The 20,112-nt window shown below is 38.2% G+C and overlaps 2 protein-coding genes across 2 annotated transcripts; both read left to right on the top strand.

The window, feature by feature from the left end:
- The first annotated feature begins 1,021 nt into the window (after positions 1-1,021).
- Positions 1,022-4,398, top strand: LOC113534721 (extracellular calcium-sensing receptor-like). The gene is made up of 6 exons (XM_026927677.3): positions 1,022-1,245; positions 1,374-1,662; positions 1,977-2,732; positions 2,820-3,047; positions 3,205-3,325; positions 3,485-4,398. Exons 1-6 carry the CDS (start codon positions 1,022-1,024, stop codon positions 4,396-4,398), a joined length of 2,532 nt encoding a protein of 843 aa, XP_026783478.3.
- Positions 4,399-8,196: 3,798 nt separating this feature from the next.
- On the top strand, positions 8,197-12,770 carry LOC113534722 (extracellular calcium-sensing receptor-like). Its single transcript, XM_053235018.1, has 7 exons — positions 8,197-8,204; positions 9,554-9,679; positions 9,799-10,087; positions 10,199-10,954; positions 11,035-11,262; positions 11,545-11,668; positions 11,833-12,770. The coding sequence occupies exons 1-7, from the start codon at positions 8,197-8,199 to the stop codon at positions 12,768-12,770; spliced, it is 2,469 nt and encodes an 822-aa protein (XP_053090993.1).
- The last annotated feature ends 7,342 nt before the right edge of the window (positions 12,771-20,112 follow it).

Genomic DNA, 20,112 nt, shown 5'->3' with positions numbered 1-20,112 from the left:
TTAAACATGCTTCTCTGAAATAAAAATGGATGACAAGTTGAAAGAAAAACTGGTGGCTTTGTTTTGATATGGGGTATTTATTTTCATTGTATGGTTTGACTCACCTTAGAGGGAAGCATCACTGAACATCAATACAAAGTTCTTTTGGGTCACCTTTATATTATGATGAAACATTTTCAATTCAGTTCAGTTCAGAATTATTTATATAGAGGTTTTAATAATAGACACTGTCACAAAACAATTTTACATAAATCCAAATGTAGATTTGGATCCCAAATTAGAAAACCAGAGACGACAATGGGACAATGGCATGGAAAAACTCCCTGAGATGACATGAATAAGCCTTGAGAGGAACCAACAATGTGGGTGACACCAGATAGTGGGCTTATAAGTCATTACTATTACACAATTGTATGTCATGTAGGGAGACAGTACTAAGTGTACTGAAAGGCTGTCCATTATGAGTATCAGGGCCTTTATGATAACAGTAGAGGTTATTAGGTAAAACTCTATCATTTCTTTCTTGATGGCAGTGGTCTCTTCCAGGATAACACCATCCACAGGATGGGAGGGTTCACTGAATGGTTTAATGAGGACAAAAATGTCAATCATATGCTATGGTCTTCACATTTACCACATCTCAAACCAGTTGAAAACCTTTGGGAGACTTTGAAGCAACATGTTAGAAAGTGTTCTCTGCCACCATCATCAAAACACTAAGTGACTCTTGGAAGAATGGTGCTCATTGCTCCAGTGCAGTTCCACATACTTGTCATTGACAAACTTGACCATTTGTCACCTGTCTGAATGAAATTTCCAAATATTCTCCAAATATACATTATCTGTGAAAAATAGACTGAATTAAAAAATCTAACTGACACGCGTAGGGACTTTCTAGCATACTGACCCATAATGACATCACAAAGCTCACTGTTTCTGATTTGTCAAAATGTAATGGTCATATTCAAAAGAGTTCTGAGAATGTCTATAAAAACGTGAATACTACACCTGTTAAGGATTCATGAAGCCAAAGCTCTGGACCAACTTTGTGATGTTTTTCTTGGTATTGTTGCTTTATTTCAGTCTGGCAAAAGGGGAAAATTGCCATATTTTGGACAGCCCAGCATATCCTCTGCTGTCTAAAGATGGAGATGTGATAATTGGAGGTTTATTTTCAATACATGGTGATATAAAGCTTCTGTCACTGCCATATACTGAAAAACCTGAACCTTTAATCTGCACTAGGTTTGTTACAGTGGAAAAGTTCAGTTTATTTATTTTGGAATAACATTGTGTTTTACCTTTTACTTTACATTCTACTCAACAATGAATATGAATATGAATTGTATTGTTTTCCTTGGGAATGTCCACAGCTTTAACCTTAGGGAATTTCGATTTGCTCAGACCATGACTTTTGTAATTGAGGAAATCAACAGGAGCAGCAGCTTGCTCCCAAATATCTCAATTGGTTACAGGATTTATGACAATTGTGGCTCAAGATTATTATCTATGAAAGCATCCATGGCTTTGATGAATGGTCAGGACATAACAGCAGATGATGCCTGCTCTGGACAAGCAGTAGTACAAGCCATCATAGGGGAGTCAGAGTCTTCTCCTACTATAGTACTCACAAAAACTACAGGGCCTTTTAACATCCCAGTGGTAAGGATCAAATATATTGCCTACTAATTACAAAATACCATTGGAAGGTAAAAGGGGTGATCTTTCTTAAAATAGCTTGCTTTCAGTTCACCAATAACCTGATTACTCAAAGTAATCGTGATATTTCTGATATGTGTCTGAAAAATCAATTGTATATTTGCATACATTTACCACATAAATGTATTTATGCTAAAGGCCAAACCAAAACAACTGGCCAGTCTTAAGGTTTCCTGGACTTTCTTGGATGACATCAGTTCTAGCTAAACAAACGTGTGGTAAAAGTATGCTTTTGAAATTTATCTTTGTGTTCTCAGATAAGTCACGCTGCCACATGTGAATGTTTGAGCAACAGAAAAGACTATCCCTCGTTCTTCAGGACCATAGCAAGTGACTACTACCAGAGTAGAGCACTGGCATATTTGGTCAAGCACTTTGGCTGGTCTTGGGTGGGAGCTGTGAACAGTGATAATGATTACGGCAACAATGGAATGGCCATTTTTCTGAATGCAGCCAAAGAGGAGGGAATATGTGTTGAGTACTCTGAGAAGTTTGATCGGTCAGATCCTGCCAAATTAATGAAAGTGGTAGACGTTATTAAGAAAGGCACAGCCAAAGTAATCATTGTATTTCTTGGCCATGTTGAGATGAATGTTCTAGTAGAAGAACTTATTCTGAGGAATGTCACTGGCTACCAACTGATTGGTGTTGAGGCATGGATTACTGCAGTCAATCTAGTAACACCAACAAGTTACAATGTACTGATTGGATCCATGGGATTCGATGTGGGAAAATTGAACATTGGTGGTTTTGCTGACTACGTTATTAGAGAGTTTTGGCAAACGGATTTCCCTTGCTTGAATACAGAGGGAAACATTTCTCAAACTGAATACAACTGCAGCAGATATGAGGAAATCATTCCCTTTAAAAACTACAATGAAGATATATCAGAATTGAGATATGCCAATAACATCTACAGTGCAATTTATGCTGTGGCACATTCTCTACACAGCCTGTTGAGATGCACAGAAATCAAGAACTGTGAGAAAGGCAAGACAATACAATCATGGCAGGTAACAATAATAAAAAGAGACAGAAACACTTAGACTATGACTTATATTTTCATCAGATGATTGCTATTTCTCTGTTTTCCTTCAAAGGTTGTTGAGTCACTGAAAAAAGTCAATTTTACAACCAAAGCAGGAGAACAGGTTTGGTTTGACAGCACTGGGGCAACAGCTGCAAAATATGATGTAGTGAACTGGCAACGAGGCTTTAATGGAGAAATGCAGTTTAAGGTTGTGGGGTATTACGACGCCTCTCTGCCGAGTGGAAAGCAGTTTGTCTTAAATGCTAACAGTATAAGTTGGGCTGGAGGGAAATCAGAGGTACAGACAGTGTTGGTTTTCATTAAATGTAGTCTAAATTAGAATATACAATTCTTGAAATGTTATGCTACAATTGTGCAATGCAAAATCTATATTTGTCTGTATTTTCACATGGATAGCATTACTTGCAGCCATTATATATTGTTCATATTAGAAGCCAAGGTCTATGTGCAGTGAGAGCTGTCCTCCAGGTACCAGAAAAGCTGCACAGAAAGGAAGGCCTGTCTGCTGCTATGACTGTATACCATGTGCAGAGGGAGAGATCAGTAACCAGACAGGTAATTTCAGCATTACCAAAATTCAAAGGCAATTTATTAGCCGTACATATTGTTTCTTCCTCCTATTATTTAGGATACAGTTCCTGAAAAATAGCATCAGTAAATGAAACCATGAAACAATGGTTATTTTTCCTCCTAATCAGAATCATTATTTTGCAGATTCAAATAACTGCGAGCAGTGTCCAGGAGAATATTGGTCTAATGCTGACAGAAATAAATGTGTGTTAAAAGTCATAGAGTTTCTTTCATTTACAGAAGTTTTGGGGATAGTACTGGTACTTTTTTCCTTGTTTGGAGCTACATTAACTGTGCTGGTAGCTGTTTTATTTCTAATAAAAAAAGACACTCCTATCGTTAAGGCCAACAACTCTGAACTGAGCTTCCTGCTGCTGTTCTCCCTGACTCTGTGTTTTCTCTGTTCACTAACTTTCATTGGACGGCCTTCTAAGTGGTCTTGTATGTTGCGACACACAGCATTTGGGATCACCTTTGTCCTCTGTATCTCTTGTGTTCTGGGGAAAACAGTAGTTGTGTTAATGGCTTTCAGGGCTACACTTCCAGGCAGTAATGTAATGAAATGGTTTGGGCCTCTACAGCAGAGACTCAGTGTACTTGCCTTCACTCTCATACAGGTCCTTATTTGTGTACTTTGGTTAACAGTTTCTCCTCCTTTCCCCTATAAGAACATGAACTACTTCAAGGAAAAGATCATATTAGAATGTAACTTGGGCTCAGCTATAGGTTTCTGGGCCGTGCTGGGTTATATAGGAGTTCTTGCTTTCTTGTGCTTTGTTTTGGCTTTTCTCGCCAGAAAGTTGCCAGATAATTTTAATGAAGCTAAATTCATCACATTCAGCATACTCATATTCTGTGCTGTGTGGATAACCTTTATTCCAGCTTATGTTAGCTCTCCTGGAAAATTTACTGTAGCTGTGGAGATATTTGCTATTTTGGCCTCCAGTTTTGCTCTATTATTCTGTATATTCATACCTAAATGTTATATTATTCTGTTTAAACCTGAGCTAAACACAAAGAAATGTGTAATAGGAAAAATGGCATCTAAATCACTTTAAATAAAAAGATATTCAAATATAAAAGCATAAAATTACTTTTATATCTAAATCTGTTAATACTGCTGATCTATATAAGAACACTATGGATGAAAAACAATTAAATTGTTTTATTAAAAATCACATTTGGTGTTATGTCCACACAAAGGCATTCTGTATTCAGCCACAGACATGTCTGTCTTCAAGAATATACGACAATTATATTGGCACTAATTACTAAATATCAGTTCTCAACATAAAAGCAATTATATGCCAATGGTAATATATGCTGATATTGGCCACAATGTATTCACAGTTTGATCCTTTTGCTGATTTAGGCCTATCACCCCTACCTACCTAAAAATCCTAAACATATTACTTCATTACAGACTATTATTTGCTCATCCCCACACACAGACCCATATTTTCAGTGGCTCAATATAAAGATTTCAGTACTGGAAGATAGAATGTTTACTTTTTATTTAAAAAAAAAAAAGGCATTCGCATTAGATCAGCAGAGGGCACTGGCATTTAAGCCATCAAACTGTTACACTAATCAAAATGATTAGGAAATACTGTTTTAATATATATAGTTTTGCATGCACCCCATGAATATAATAAGCACAACTATTCAATTTACAAGACATTTAATGATAAAATTCACTTTTTCAGACTGCCATTCATGTAGAAATACAGAAAAACAAGGTTAATGAATGTTTGTGCTTCAGGCAAAGACAAGCGAAGCAGTACTGATGGGAGCATACAATAAGAACAGAGGGGGCAGAGTCTACCAGGAATTGAGAGAGTGACATGTTAGTACTTGATCAACAATCTGGCAAAACAAATTCCTGTGAGAATGCACTCATCTGGAAAGCAATCTGATAGGTGGCCCTGCAAATACTAATCAGAAATAACAAAGCTATTAATTAAACCACACCTGGCAACTATGTAATAAACATTAGTAATCCTCTGCAGGAATTGACATTGCTCTAAACAACAGTGGCACAGTGCAAACATTACATGATGCAATGCACATTTAAATCAGATGTAAACAATACATTGTTCATTTTGAATTCTGCAAATGTCACAGTTGTAATTTCAATTTATAATTTAGTCTAATTTACCAAATTTACTACATAGTATAAATACATTATTGAGTCACAGTGTCTTTCTTTTTACATAATCTAAGGAGAAACAAATAAATTAAGTTCAGGAGGCCCAAATTCTATGCAAGCCTCTGTGGTTGTGTGCACCTCCGTCTGAGGCAGCAAAAACACTGGTCTTCAAATATGATTAAATCAGAAAACACACAGAGAATGTGAGAATAGTCTGCCTTAGAGTAAAATTTGTAGAAAGTCAGTGGTGTCATGTATGAATACATAAAGTTATCGGTAATCTTTTTCAGTTTTTCTCATGACTTACATAATTGGTTGTCTTGAAAGACCATAGCACTCACTAAACACAATAAAAAAAAAAAAAACAGCACTTAACAATGTAACAATTATGGGACCTGTTCTTTTCTTATTTTGTGCTCATAATATAATGATTAGCTAACTGTGCCTGTCACTGAAGGCCCAACAGCAGATGTAACAGACTAAAAGTCATAGCAGATACTCTCAATGATTTGTCCTCAGAGCAGTACAATTTTAGGGATCATGTGTCCTTGTATTTGTTGTCTAATTTGTGCTTTATACTACATACAGTCATGAAGGGGACTTAGAAGAGATGTTAGGATCCATGCACAAGAGGTTTATTAACACCAGAGTAGCATATCCAAATATCATAATAAATAACTAGGTCCAGGTCATACACAGAAAAGGCGCAGGTGAACACAGTCTGATAAACAGACCCAAACTCATGGTAAAGGTACAGGTTAATAAGAACAAACAGGACAGAGGGCTATTCAATACAGTGAAACAAGGTAGACAAAACCCATACTTGGAAATCTGTCAAGACATAAACAACAATTGCTAGAATGAACAGGCAAACTGTACGGCTTTGCACTGTGAGTGAGTGTCCACGTGTTTTATATAGTCTGTTAAAAGGAAATGGAAATGATCAGTGAAGAAGCGTTTAAAACTCAGGGGAGAGTGCCCTCTGGTGGCGTGATTGTGAATAGTCTGTGACTGGCTTGACACATACAGGGCAAACTGCTATATACAGTAGAGAGGTGGGTGTTGTTATATTCAATACATATTAACAAATCACACACAGTGTACAGTGTAAACCATATCAGTGCAAGAGACATGACAAGGTGCAGAAAACAACAAACATTCACAACAACCAATGATACTGGTTTGGTGAGTATGGGATACTATACATATGATTGTATGTATGCATGTTACAGGCTGTTTAACACACATGAAATCCTCATTCAGTTTGTTTATCTTACCGATGTTACACTTCAGGTTGGTTGTTTCTGCATGTGGCATGAGCTGGTGTTGGCCTCTGGGTCTAATGTGTAGAGAGTGAGGGCAATGGGTCTGCAGTCATTAATAGTGCTGGGGTGTCCATTTTTTGGCACTGGAGTTACACAGGAAGTCTTCCAGAGCTGGGGCACTTTCTTCAATCTTAGGGAAAGAGAGAACATTTGCTTTAGCATACCACATACCTGGCTGGCCTCTGGACAATTTTCCCAGTTTTTTCCTCACTTGGTCAACTGTAAGTCAGGGTGGAAAGAGAAAGGAAAGGGCCAAGGGTGGCAGAGATGGTGCCTTCACTGGGGAAGTCATTAATGAAAGAGGTGTTATCCATGCCACCTAACTTGCTACAAGAGGATTTTGTGATGAAGAATGAAATGGGTTTATGTTTATTGAGACAGTGCTTTGAGTTATGTGTCCTTTTCCCATCCAAGCCCAACTAAATCACCACAAACCATGTGACAAAATGTGTTATGGTCTGATGAGACCAATTACAAAAGTTGTAATAATTCCATTATTCCAAAAGCATTTGTTTGGCGCAAAAAAGCACATCACAAAAAGAACACCATACACACAGTGAAGCAGGGTGATGGCAGCATCATGCTTTAAGGCTTCTCTTCTTCACCCAGAACTGGGGCTTTTATCAAGGTTCAGGGAGTCAGGAACAGCTACAAATACCAGTTGATTTTAGTGCAAAACATTCAGGTGTCTCCTAGTAAGCTAGTAAGCTGAAGATGAAGAGGAATTTCACCTTTGAGCACAACAATGACCCAAAGCATACACTATATGGACAAAAGTATTGGGACACACCTCTTAATTATTGAATTCAGGTGTTTCAATCAGACCCATTGCCACAGGTGTATAAAATCAAGCACCTAGCCATGAAGTCTGCATGTACAAACATTTGTGAAAAAAATGGATCATTCTGAAGAGTTCAGTGAATTCAAGCATGGTACTGTGATAGAATACCACCTTTGCAATAAGTCAGTTTGTGAAATTTCATCCCTGTTGGATATTCCATGGTCAAGTGTAAGTGGTATTATTGGAAAGTGGAAACGTGTAGGAACAGCAGCAACTCAGCCAAGAAGCGGAAGACCACTTAAAGTCACAGAGCGGAGTCACTGAGTGCTGAGGCGCATGGTGCGTAAAAGTCACCAACCCTCTGCTGATTCCATAGCTGAAGAGTTCCAAACTTCCACTGGCATTAATATCTGCACAAAAACTGTGCAGCGGGAGTTTCATGGAATGGGTTTCCATGGCCGAGTAGCTGCATGCAAGCCTCACATCACCAAGTACAATGCCATGTGTCAGATGGAGTGGTGTAAAGCACGCCGCCACTGGACTCTGCAGTGGAAACGCGTTTTGTGGAGTGACGAATCACGCTTCTCTGGTTGGCAGTCTGATGGGTGAGTCTGGATTTGGTGGATGCCAGGAGAATGTTACCTGCCTGACTGCATTTTGCAAACTGTAAAGTTTAGTGGAGGAGGGATAATGGTATGGGGCTGTTTTTAAGGGGCTGGGCTAGACCCCTTACTTCCAGTGAAGGGAAATATTAATGCTTCAGCATACCAAGACATTTTGGACAATGCTTTGCTTCCAACTTTGTGGGAACAGTTTGGGGAAGACCCTTTTCTATTCCAGCATGACTGTGCCCCAATGCACAAAGCAAGGTCTATAAAGACATGGTTGGATGATTTTGGTGTGGAAGAACTTGACTAGCCCGCACAGAGCCCTGACCTCAACACCACTGAACACCTTTGGGATGAACTGGAACGGAGATTGCAAGCCAGGCCTTCTAGTCTAACATCAGTGCCTTACCTCACAAATGCTCTACTGGATGAACGGGCAAAAAGTCCTACAGAAACACTCCAAAATCTTGTGGAAAGTCTGCCAGAAGAGTGGAAGCTGTTATAGCTGCAAAGGGGGCACCAACTCCATATTAATGTCTACGTATTTAGAATTCAATGTGATTAAAGTCCCTGTTGATGTAATGGTCAGGTGTCCCAATACTTTTGTCCATGTAATGTATATCCAAATCAACAAAGGATTGGCTTAAAAAAGATCATTGATTTGAATGGCCTAGCCAGAGCCCAGACCTGAATAAAACTAAAAATCTGTGGGGTGACATGAAGTGGGCTGTGCACAGGACATGGCCTCACAATTTGACAGATCTAGAATGTTTTTGCAAGGAAGAGTGGAATTTTGCTAAATCAAGATGTGCTATGCTGATAGACTCTTACCCAAAAAGACTGAGTGGTGTAATAAAATCAAAAGGTGCTTCAACAAAGTGTTAATTTAGGGGTGTGCACACTTAAGCAAATATTTTTCTTTCTTTCCCTAAAAAAGTTTCTGATTTTCACTTTATTTTCAGACTTTGCACTTTAACATTAAAGGTGGAAAAAGATCTGACATGATTTATCTCAGTGTCATTCTTTTACATCACAAAAACCTGCCATTTTTACAGGGGTGTCTAGACTTTTTATATGCATAGTAGTTACAAGAGTGAGAAATGAAAGTCTTGACCTGCCAGCAAGTCCTGGAAGTTCAGGGGCTAATGACGTCACAAGACTCAGTCTCTGATTTGTCTAAATTGAACAGTCGTATTCAGATGAGATCTGAGCATGTTTATAAAATTGTGAATATGATGTCTGTTGTGGATTCATTCTGCAAAAACAGTGAATGAAATTAGTTATGTTTTTCTGTGTATTGTTTTTTTCTTTCAGCCTGGCAAAAGGGGAAAATTGCCATATTTTGGACAGCCCAGCACATCCTCTGCTGGCTAAAGATGGAGATGTGATAATTGGAGGTTTATTTTCAATACACAGTGGTATAAAGCTTCCATCACTGCCATATACTGAAAAACCTGAACCATTAATCTGTACTAGGTTTGTTATAGTGGAAAATTGGAGCTATTTATAGAAAAATGATTGAATATTATATTTACCATTTATTGTAGTTTTAATTTTATATTAATCATTGTTTTCTTTTGGATCTGTTTCCACAGATTTAATCTCAGAGAACTGCGATTTGCTCAGACCATGACTTTTGTAATTGAGGAAATCAATAGAAGCAACAGCTTGCTCCCAAATATCTCAATTGGTTACAGGATTTATGACAACTGTGGCTCAAGATTATTATCTATGAAAGCATCCATGGCTTTGATGAATGGTATGGACATAACAGCAGATGATGCCTGCTCTGGACAAGCAGCAGTACAAGCCATCATAGGGGAGTCAGAGTCTTCTCCTACTATAGTACTCACAAAAACTACAGGACCTTTCAATATCCCAGTGGTAAGGATCAATTACTGTCACATCCTGTGCTATAATAGTTTTCCAATTATTTATCCAACTTACCATGTTACATAAAGATGTGCTTTTAATAAATTATCTTTCTCTACTCAGATAAGCCATGGGGCCACATGTGAATGTTTGAGCAACAGAAAAGATTACCCCTTTTTCTTCAGGACCATAGCAAGTGACTACTACCAGAGTAGAGCACTGGCATATTTGGTGAAGCACTTTGGCTGGTCTTGGGTGGGAGCTGTGAACAGTGATAATGACTATGGCAACAATGGAATGGCCATTTTTCTGAATGCAGCCAAAGAGGAGGGAATATGTGTTGAGTACTCCGAGAAGTTTGACCGGTCAGATACTGCCAAAATCATGAAAGTGGTGGATATTATTAAGAAAGGCACAGCCAAGGTAGTTATTATATTTATTGCCCAAGCTGATATGAATGTTCTAATAGACCAGCTTATTCTGAAGAATGTCACTGGCTACCAGATGATTGGTGTAGAGTCATGGATTACTGCAATCAATCTAGCAACTCCAGCAAGTTACAATGTACTGATGGGATCCATTGGATTGGATGTGGGAAAATTGAACATTGGCGGTTTTGCTGACTATGTTGTAAATGAATTTTGGGAAACAGATTTCCCTTGCTTGAATACAGAGGGTAACATTTCTCAAACTGAATACAACTGCAGCAGATATGAGGAAATCATTCCTTTTAAAAACTACAATGAAGATATATCAGAATTGAGATATGCAAATAACATCTACAGTGCAATTTATGCTGTGGCATATTCTCTACACAGCCTGCTGAGATGCAAAGAAATCCAGAGTTGTGAAAAAGACAAGATAATCCAATCATGGCAGGTAACACAATAACCAAAACAAGAAGGAAATTGCTAATGTTCTCGTAAAATGAAAGGCATTGTTCTCCTTTTCCTTTAAAGGTTGTTGAGTCTCTGAAAAAAGTAAATTTCACCACTAAAGCAGGAGACCATATCTGGTTCGATAGCACTGGGGCAACAGCTGCAAAATATGATGTGGTCAACTGGCAACAAGGTTTCGGCGGGGAAGTGCAGTTTAAGGTAGTTGGCTATTATGATGCCTCTCTGCCAAGTGGCCAACAGTTTGTCCTAAATGCTGAAGATATAGTTTGGGCTGGAGAGAATAGAGAGGTACAGGCAGTTTTGTTGAATTTTAGGTTTCATAATTAAGCATTAAGCATAGTCTAACAATACGGATGCAAATATATCCTAAAATTGTGACACACACACACACACACACACACACTCACATACATCCAAATCAATAAAGGAAAGGCTTAATCAAAAGAAGATCAATGTTTTATATATATATATATATATATATATATATATATATATATATATATATATATATCATAATTAATTAATCATATTAATCATGTTGATCAAAGGCCTCATTTTTGTACATATTAGAAACCAAGGTCTGTGTGCAGTGAGAGCTGTCCTCCAGGTACCAGAAAAGCTGCACAGAAAGGAAGGCCTGTCTGCTGCTATGACTGTATACCATGTGCAGAGGGAGAGATCAGTAACCAGACAGGTAATTTCAGCATTACCAAGTTTCAAAGACATTTTTTTTGTTGTACATTTTGCATCATCCTCCTATTATTTAGGATACAGTTCCTGAAAAATGGCATCAATAAATGAAACCATGAGAAATATTTAATTTCTTTTCTAATAAGAATAACCATGATTATTTTGCAGATTCAAATAACTGCGAGCAGTGTCCAGGAGAATATTGGTCTAATGCTGACAGAAATAAATGTGTGTTAAAGGTCATAGAATTTCTTTCATTTACAGAGATTATGGGGATTATACTGGTATTTTTTTCTTTGTTTGGTGCTGCAATAACTGTGTTAGTAGGTATTTTATTTATAATAAAAAAGGACACTCCTATTGTTAGGGCCAACAACTCTGAGCTGAGCTTCCTGCTGCTGTTCTCCCTGACTCTGTGCTTCCTCTGTTCACTTACTTTCATTGGACGGCCCTCTGAGTGGTCCTGTATGCTGCGACACACAGCGTTTGGGATCACTTTTGTCCTCTGTATCTCCTGTGTACTGGGGAAAACAGTAGTTGTGCTAATGGCCTTCAGAGCTACACTTCCAGGCAGTAATGTAATGAAATGGTTTGGGCCTCTACAGCAGAGACTCAGTGTACTTGCATTCACTCTCATACAGGTTCTTATTTGTGTGCTTTGGTTAATAAATTCTCCTCCTCTCCCCTATAAGAACATGAACTACTTCAAGGAAAAGATCATATTAGAATGTAACTTGGGCTCAGCTATAGGTTTCTGGGCTGTGCTGGGTTATATAGGAGTACTTGCTTTCTTGTGCTTTGTTTTGGCTTTCCTAGCTAGAAAGCTGCCAGATAATTTTAATGAAGCTAAATTCATCACATTCAGCATACTCATATTCTGTGCTGTGTGGATAACCTTTATTCCAGCTTATGTCAGCTCTCCTGGAAAATTTACTGTAGCTGTGGAGATATTTGCTATTTTGGCCTCCAGTTTTGCTCTATTATTCTGCATATTTACACCTAAATGTTATATTATTCTGTTTAAACCTGAACTAAACACAAAGAAAAATATGATGGGTAAAATGGCATCTAAATCATTTTCAGAAACAAGATATCCAAATGTATAAATATTTTTACATGTAATATGAATATAAGAACAGATTAATCTTTTCATTAAAAAATCAACACTGTGTCTTATCTCCATCCATAGTTTTGTCTTCTCATATTACTAGGACCCAATATATACATATATATATTTCCATCCCTCCATCCATTCTCTGTACCGGTTATCCTACACAAGGTCGAGGGGAGCCTGGAGCCTATCCCAGGGGAATCAGGGCACAAGGCGGGGGACACCCTTTACGGGGTGCCAACCCATTGCAGTGCACAATTGCGCACATACTCACACACCCGTTCACTAACTATGGACTATTTAGAGTTGCTAATCAGCTTACAATGCATGCCATTGGCCTTGGGAGGAAACCCCTAAATTCCAGGGAGAACATGCAAACTCCACGCACACAGGGCAGAGGCAGGAATTGAACCCCCAGCCCTGGAGGTGCAATGCAGATGTGCTAAACTCTAAGCCACCGTGCCCCCAGAATGCTTGAACTAGATGATGGATGGTCGATCCTCTACATTTAAAATGCATCTGCAGTGGTTTAAATCAGTTCAGCAGGATACTGAAGACTGACATTTAAGATCAGAAGTCTCGTGTGCACCAACCACAATGTCTCCCCCAAATTAACACAATATGCTTATTTAGAAACTTCATGAGTACCTTGCACACAGATTGTAATTATATGTCATGTATTTAATTTACTATGCATTTAATGTTGAAAATCACAATTTTCAATGTTAACTGTGGAGAAATATAAAGAAACAAAGGCAACAGAGGTTGTGCTTTAGATGAGGACTTAAGGGTAGCACTACAGATGGGAGCATGCAATACGAACTGGTGGGAGCTTGGCTAGTGATTTAGAAGGGACAGAACAGGCTCCTGTGAAAAATGTGGCAAGCAATCTGGTAGGCAACCCAACAAATACTGTAAGTAGAAAAATAACAATCACATGATTAAAATGCAGCTGGCAGAAAAATATTTGGCAGCAACATTCATAAATACTAGCAGGGATGACACTGCTCTGAACAACAAAAACACAGCATTAGCCATCAGCAATGCTCAATTAAATCAGTAGTAGAGAATAAATTGTTTATATTGTTTACAGTTATTACAATTGTAATTTTACATTTTAACCTTCTAACAGGCTTGAATGATCATATGTTGACATGTTCCCAGTCAGAGTTGTCAAATCGTTGTCAACAACAACATTATTGTAATTAATTACCTCAGGATATTACTTGTGTCAAATAGTGAATATAATACAAATCAGTCTAATATAAACACACCACAGTTTAGTATTCACATAGGTCTCCTTGTCCTAATAACTATACAGGCCTAAACTCCTTCTCCATGTCTTAATGTACAACAGGACCACCCCCAACAACAAAATGAATAATTTTATGTCTTTATATAGTACTTTTCTGACACTCAAAGTCAATTTACCCATTAAAAGGGGGAAAAAGAATATGAATGAAAAAAAAATATATAAATAAATAAATGCAGTTCTCCCAAAGCTGTGGCTGTACTCATATTGACTGGTCATGGTCTTTTTGATTGCCAATGCCCACATGCTAACCACAGTCTGCAGATCCACACTGTTGCCAGACAGCACCACAAAGATGGTGCAGTGGTCAAGACGACAGCCAACAAAAATCCATTGCTCTTTATTCGGCCTCTGAGAGACAACACCTGTGACCAAATCAACTTTCTGGTGCACTTAACTTTAGCTTACATCTTTAAAAAAGCAAACCATAAAAGTCAAACAAAAACCTCAAAACAAAAAGCACACAACAAATGAAAAGAGAAATGCTAGTGAGAAATGGCAGCACAGGTGCATACAGTATCCTTTCTACTGGAAACAGACACAGACACACACACATTTGTCTTGCAATCCATGTGAATATCTTCCAGTGACAAAATTATTAATGCACCTAATCAATACTATGGGTACACCTAAAACTAACCATAACCTTTACTTCAGTAACCAAAAATAATCATTCTCTTTTAGTTTTTAAAATAAAGCTGCAATTTTTGTAAAAATACAGTTTTCCTTGTGGGGACCAGCCAAATGTCCACAGAAGGTCAAAACTACCAGATATTTCTATCCTGTTGGGCACAATTGGTGCCCGTGAAATATAAATACATGCCATGTTTTCCTGTAAAAATAATTAGCATAACGATGAAAAAATCTGCTTTTTGTGAAACATAATTCTTATACATACAGTCCTAATTCCTCTAGAGACAGTCATGTAAGTTTGAATACTTTCAGATAAATTGACAATTATCTTATATACAGTAGTTCATGATATGGAATTGCATGTCCCCTGGAGGTCCTCCTAAGTACATTTTTAACAATACAACTGGTTTGTAAATATTATGTATGTCACTGGAGCAGTAATAGAGAAATTAATTGTTGTTGTTTCTAAATTTACTTGTAATGGAGAGATGAACTTTCATGTGTTACAACTATAAAGCAAATATCAGGTGCTTGTAAACTCATACATACACAGAAGAAAGCAGTTAGCACTCTTTTCCAAGCACTAGGCTTGTGGTGTCCTTACATTAATGCAGCACTAGATGGCACTCAAGTTTCCTGGTTGTTAAGCATGGATAAGAGAAGTTGCAATACTGAGACTGTGCGTGTTGCAATGCTAGTTCTGAGCATTCATTAAAATTCTTAAAAGGATGATTCTTCTGTGTTCCCTGTCTGATTAAGATACAACAAAATTGGCAACAAAAACCTTTTTTTTTTTTTTTTTTTTTTTACAAGATTTATTGCGGATGGTGTCTGTAAGTGTGACGTTTCCTAATCCTTTTTTGCCCTGTCCTGGTGAGCCTGCTATACCGCTAATAAGGTGGCTGAAGATGTTTTAATGACTAAGACTATTAGTCATTAATGAGACTGGAGCCAGAAGCAAGAAAACGGGCTTTACTCCATCACTGCCTCGCAACAGAAGGTCAGAGATTGTTTTATACATTGCCTAATAATGGTGACAATCTGGCCGATGCTACTGAAGCTTTGGAAGAGCACTTCACTCCAAAAAGAAATGTGGTAGTGGAAAGACATTTTTAGAAAACATGTACAGGGGACTGATGAAACAGTAGTACAATACATTGCTGATTTGAGAGACTTGTGAGACGTGTCCAAAGGCCAAATTTAAGGGACATACCAACTCCCCGTTTGGTTACTTATTCACAAGAACTAATTTCAGTAATACGATGTCTACTGGCAATAGTGTCTGTATATGGCCTTATCTGTCCTGCACACTTCTTCATAGTTGACAATGGCATAGCTTTGCTAGGCATGGACCTGATTAAAGCTCCAATTTGACAGACACGCTGTGCTGCCACCACTGCAATGTGCTGCCACCACTGCAATCTGCTCCAGTTTGTGCCCTCTCCACTCCTCTATCACAGCACACTGAATTGGGCTGTGTGAAAAAATTTCACACACAAAGTTAAAATTTCTGACTCTATACCTTCTGTAAGACACAAATTACACTACTTACCTTTCTCTGTGAGAGATGCTGTTTCCAAAGAACTTGACCAACTTGAAGATAGCAGGGACCTCACAGCATTACACACGAGGGTCTCTTCAGGTTCTGTAGGGTACCTTATGGCTTGGCCTCTACTCTGCCTGATTTTCAAAAAATGATGGATTTCATTCTAAAAGGACTCCAGAATGTTGCAAATTATCTGGATGTCTGGGGATGCTCCCTAGAGGAGCATGATCAAGTGCTAAAGGGTGTGCTGCATCGTCTCAACGACGGTGGATTGCTGCTCAATGAGTCTAAGTGTCAATACAGAAAGTAGAGTTTGAGGACACACAAAAACTGCATAGGGTATTCAGCTGGACCAGGAACACCTCGCTGCAATAATCGATGCACCTGCGCCATCAGATGTTGTTCAGTTGCCTTCTCTGCTGGTACTCCTCCCCTGGTACAACAAATTTATCCTAACTTTGTGTCAGAAAATGGCACCTCTGCGTGCATGCCTGTGGGATGAGAGTGGATTTTACTGGTCTGAAGAAGCTCAGAAAAGCTTGGCTGAAGTCAAACAGCTACTCCAATTCAATTCAATTTTAATTGTATAGTGCTTGTAACAATGGACATTGTCACAAAGCAGCTTACCAGAAATAAATACATTCAGGATATACATTTTAAAAGTATGAATTTATCCCCAATGAGCAAGCCAGAGGCAACAGTGGCAAGGAAAAACTCCCTGAGATGATATGATGAAGAAATCTTGAGAGGAACTAGACTGAATATAGAATCCATCCTCATCTGGGTGACAAAGGATAGTGCAATTATAAATAAATCACTTCTATAACTGTGTACTACATGGTCAAATAGTGCAATTGTGTAACCAGTAAATTCATTACAGTTTTCACATGAAGTCTGTTTTGTTGAACTTATCCACTGTTCACTGATGGAGACTTGAGTGCAAAACTGTTTGTGGCAATTGCTGTTCTAAGCCATCATAGCATAACTGTTCATATGAATTGTGGTCCATGGTTTTTAAGTGGTACCATCCTCATTAATCTCAATGATATTCAGGCTGTCCATGTGGGGCCATCCCCAGCAGCAGCGAGTGATTTCCAATTGATGAGAACTCCAACCAGAAGCAGGGCATCAGGATTGATCAGGCAGGTCCAGAGAGCAGAAGGGGTCAGGATCACTGGTATCTCAGGAGTAGCATGTGTACCTAATGGTTAAGGACAATGTACTTTTTGCATGCAGAGTACAAGCAGGGACTCCGGCAAGACTAGATATAACAGCATAACTAAAAGTTAGAGTCAGAAGGTAACACAGACATGAGGGCCCCCTGAGACATAAAGCGGCCAGCCACTCCAATGTCAACAAATCTGAGTGAACACGTAAGAGAGTGGGGGCGACAGCATACAAACATCCCAGTTCACCACACCACTCTATGCCCATGAAACCTCCAGATCTGCTCCTTTACCTAAGAAAAAAATATTCACAAAAGGCTTGACTAAATAAATATGTTTTCAGCCTAGATTTAAAAACACTGAGACTGTGTCTGAGCCCCGAACACAAATTGGAAGGATGTTCCATAACTGTGGGGCTTTGTAAGAGAAAGCTCTACCTCCACTGTAGCTTTCACTATTCGAGGTACCAACAAATAGCCTGCACCTTTTGAATGAAGTAGGCTTGGCGGATCATAATAGACCAAAGGTTTGCTCAGGTACTGTGGCGCGAGACCTTTCAGTGCTTTATAAATCAATAGTACCATTTTATAATCACTGCAAAATTTGATTGGGAGCCAGTGCAGTGTGGATAATGTGTTCATATCTTCTGGTTCTAGTAAGGACTCTTTCACCTGCATTCTGGACTAACTAGAGTTTGTTTATGCACCTACTGGAACAGCCAGATAATAAGGCATTACAATAATCCAACCTAGAGGTAACAAAAGCATGAACTAATTTCTGAATCATGTAGTGACATTATATTTTTTATCTTAGCAATATTTCTGAGATGAAAGAAGGCTACCCTAGTAATATTATCTACATGAGCTTCAAATAAAAAAGAGTTAGTAATCACACCAAGGTCTTTTGAAACAGAAAGGCCATCCAGAGTTACTATGTAATCAGAAAGCGTGCTTCTAACTGCATGTGGTCCAAGTACAAGTACTTCTGTCTGCTCAGAATTAAGTAAAAGGACCTTAATAAGCATCCGGTGTCTAATTTCCTTTACACATTCCTCAACTTTATTGAGCTGGTATCCTTTAATCTGGCTTTGCTGAAACATACAACTGTGTGTCATCAGCATAACAGTGGAAGCTAATACCATGTTCACGAATAATTTTGCCCATAGATAGTATATATAAAGAAAAGAGCAGGGGGCCTAAAACATAACCATGTGGACCACCAAACTTTACCTTAGTATGCATAGAGTAGTGAACATTTACATCTACAAACTGATAGCGATCAGTCAAATAAGACCTGAGCCAGGAGAGGGCCATTCCCTTTACACCAACAACGTTTTCTAGTCTATCAAGGAGAATACTATTAAATGATCAATAGTATCAAAAGCTGCATTAAGGTCAAGCAACACAAGCGAGGAGACACAACCCTGATCAGAGGCCAGTAGTAGCTCATTTACTACTTTAACCAGTGCTGTCTCTGTGGTATGATGAGGCCTAAATCCTGACTGATACATTTCATGGATATTATTCCTATGTACGTATGAGCATAGCTGCTGTGCTACAACCTTTTCTAAGGTCTTGGAGATAAAGGGAATGTTAGAGATTGGCCTAGAGTTGGACAATTGACAGGGGTTGAGGTCAGGTTTTTTTTAATCAGGGGTTCGATCACTGCTAGTTTGATGAATTATGATTTAGGTACATAGAAGAATTGATTATTTTTAGAAGAGGTTCAATTGCTTCTGCAATGATCTGTTTGAAGAAACATGTAGGTAAGGGATCTAGTATACAAGTTGACGAATTTGATGAGGAAATTAGTGAAAGAAGTTTGGTCTCACTAAGGGGAGCAAAATATTTTAATCGTTGATCTGATATTGTTATATTATTATCTACAGGTTTAGTTATAAAACTATCTGGTTTTAAATTAATAGTCTGAATTTTTGCCTGATATTTTCAATTTTACCATTGAAAAAAATCATGACATCATCACTGCTATATAATGATTGTGTGCATGTTTCTTTAGTGATCTTATTCCTAATTAATTTTCTAGCAGTACTAAGAGATTTTCTATAGTTCAGGAGGCTCTACTTCCATGCTGTTTAAAATACTACCAATTTAGTTTGACGCCATTTACGTTCTAATTTTTCGAGTGGTCTGTTTTAAGGTGCGTGTGTGATCATTATAACAGGGTGCTAGCTTTTTCTCTGTAATTATTTTTCTTTTCTAAGCATTCAGTTGCCTGATCAAGCTCTTTGGAATCAGACGGTGATCCAATCATAGTTGATAACTCTGGGAGATTATTGATAAAACTCTCTGCAGTAACTGACGTGAATGTATGTTTAATGCAGTAGCATGGCAATGTGCATATACAGTATTATGATTAAGTCACATTTTAAATTAGATGAGATAATGATCTGAGATAGCATCAGACTGCGGAAATGTGACTATATTTTGTATATTTAATCTGAAATGTTAGTATTAGATCAAGAATGTGACCACCATTATGAGTGCGTCCTATTACATTCTGATTGACCCCTACTGAATCCAATTGTGTGACGCCTAGAATATCATTATAAATGATGTAAAATAACTGTATCCAGGAGGACTAGCTTCATTTAATGCTAGATCCTCATTTGGTTTAATCCACATTTCTGTTAAACAAAGTACATTAAAATCCTGATCAGTAA

The sequence above is a fragment of the Pangasianodon hypophthalmus genome, chromosome 6 (assembly GCF_027358585.1).
Source record: "Pangasianodon hypophthalmus isolate fPanHyp1 chromosome 6, fPanHyp1.pri, whole genome shotgun sequence".
Taxonomy (NCBI): domain Eukaryota; kingdom Metazoa; phylum Chordata; class Actinopteri; order Siluriformes; family Pangasiidae; genus Pangasianodon; species Pangasianodon hypophthalmus.
The sequence above is the reverse complement of the archived record's forward strand: the minus strand, read 5'-3'. Positions and strand labels throughout refer to the sequence as shown.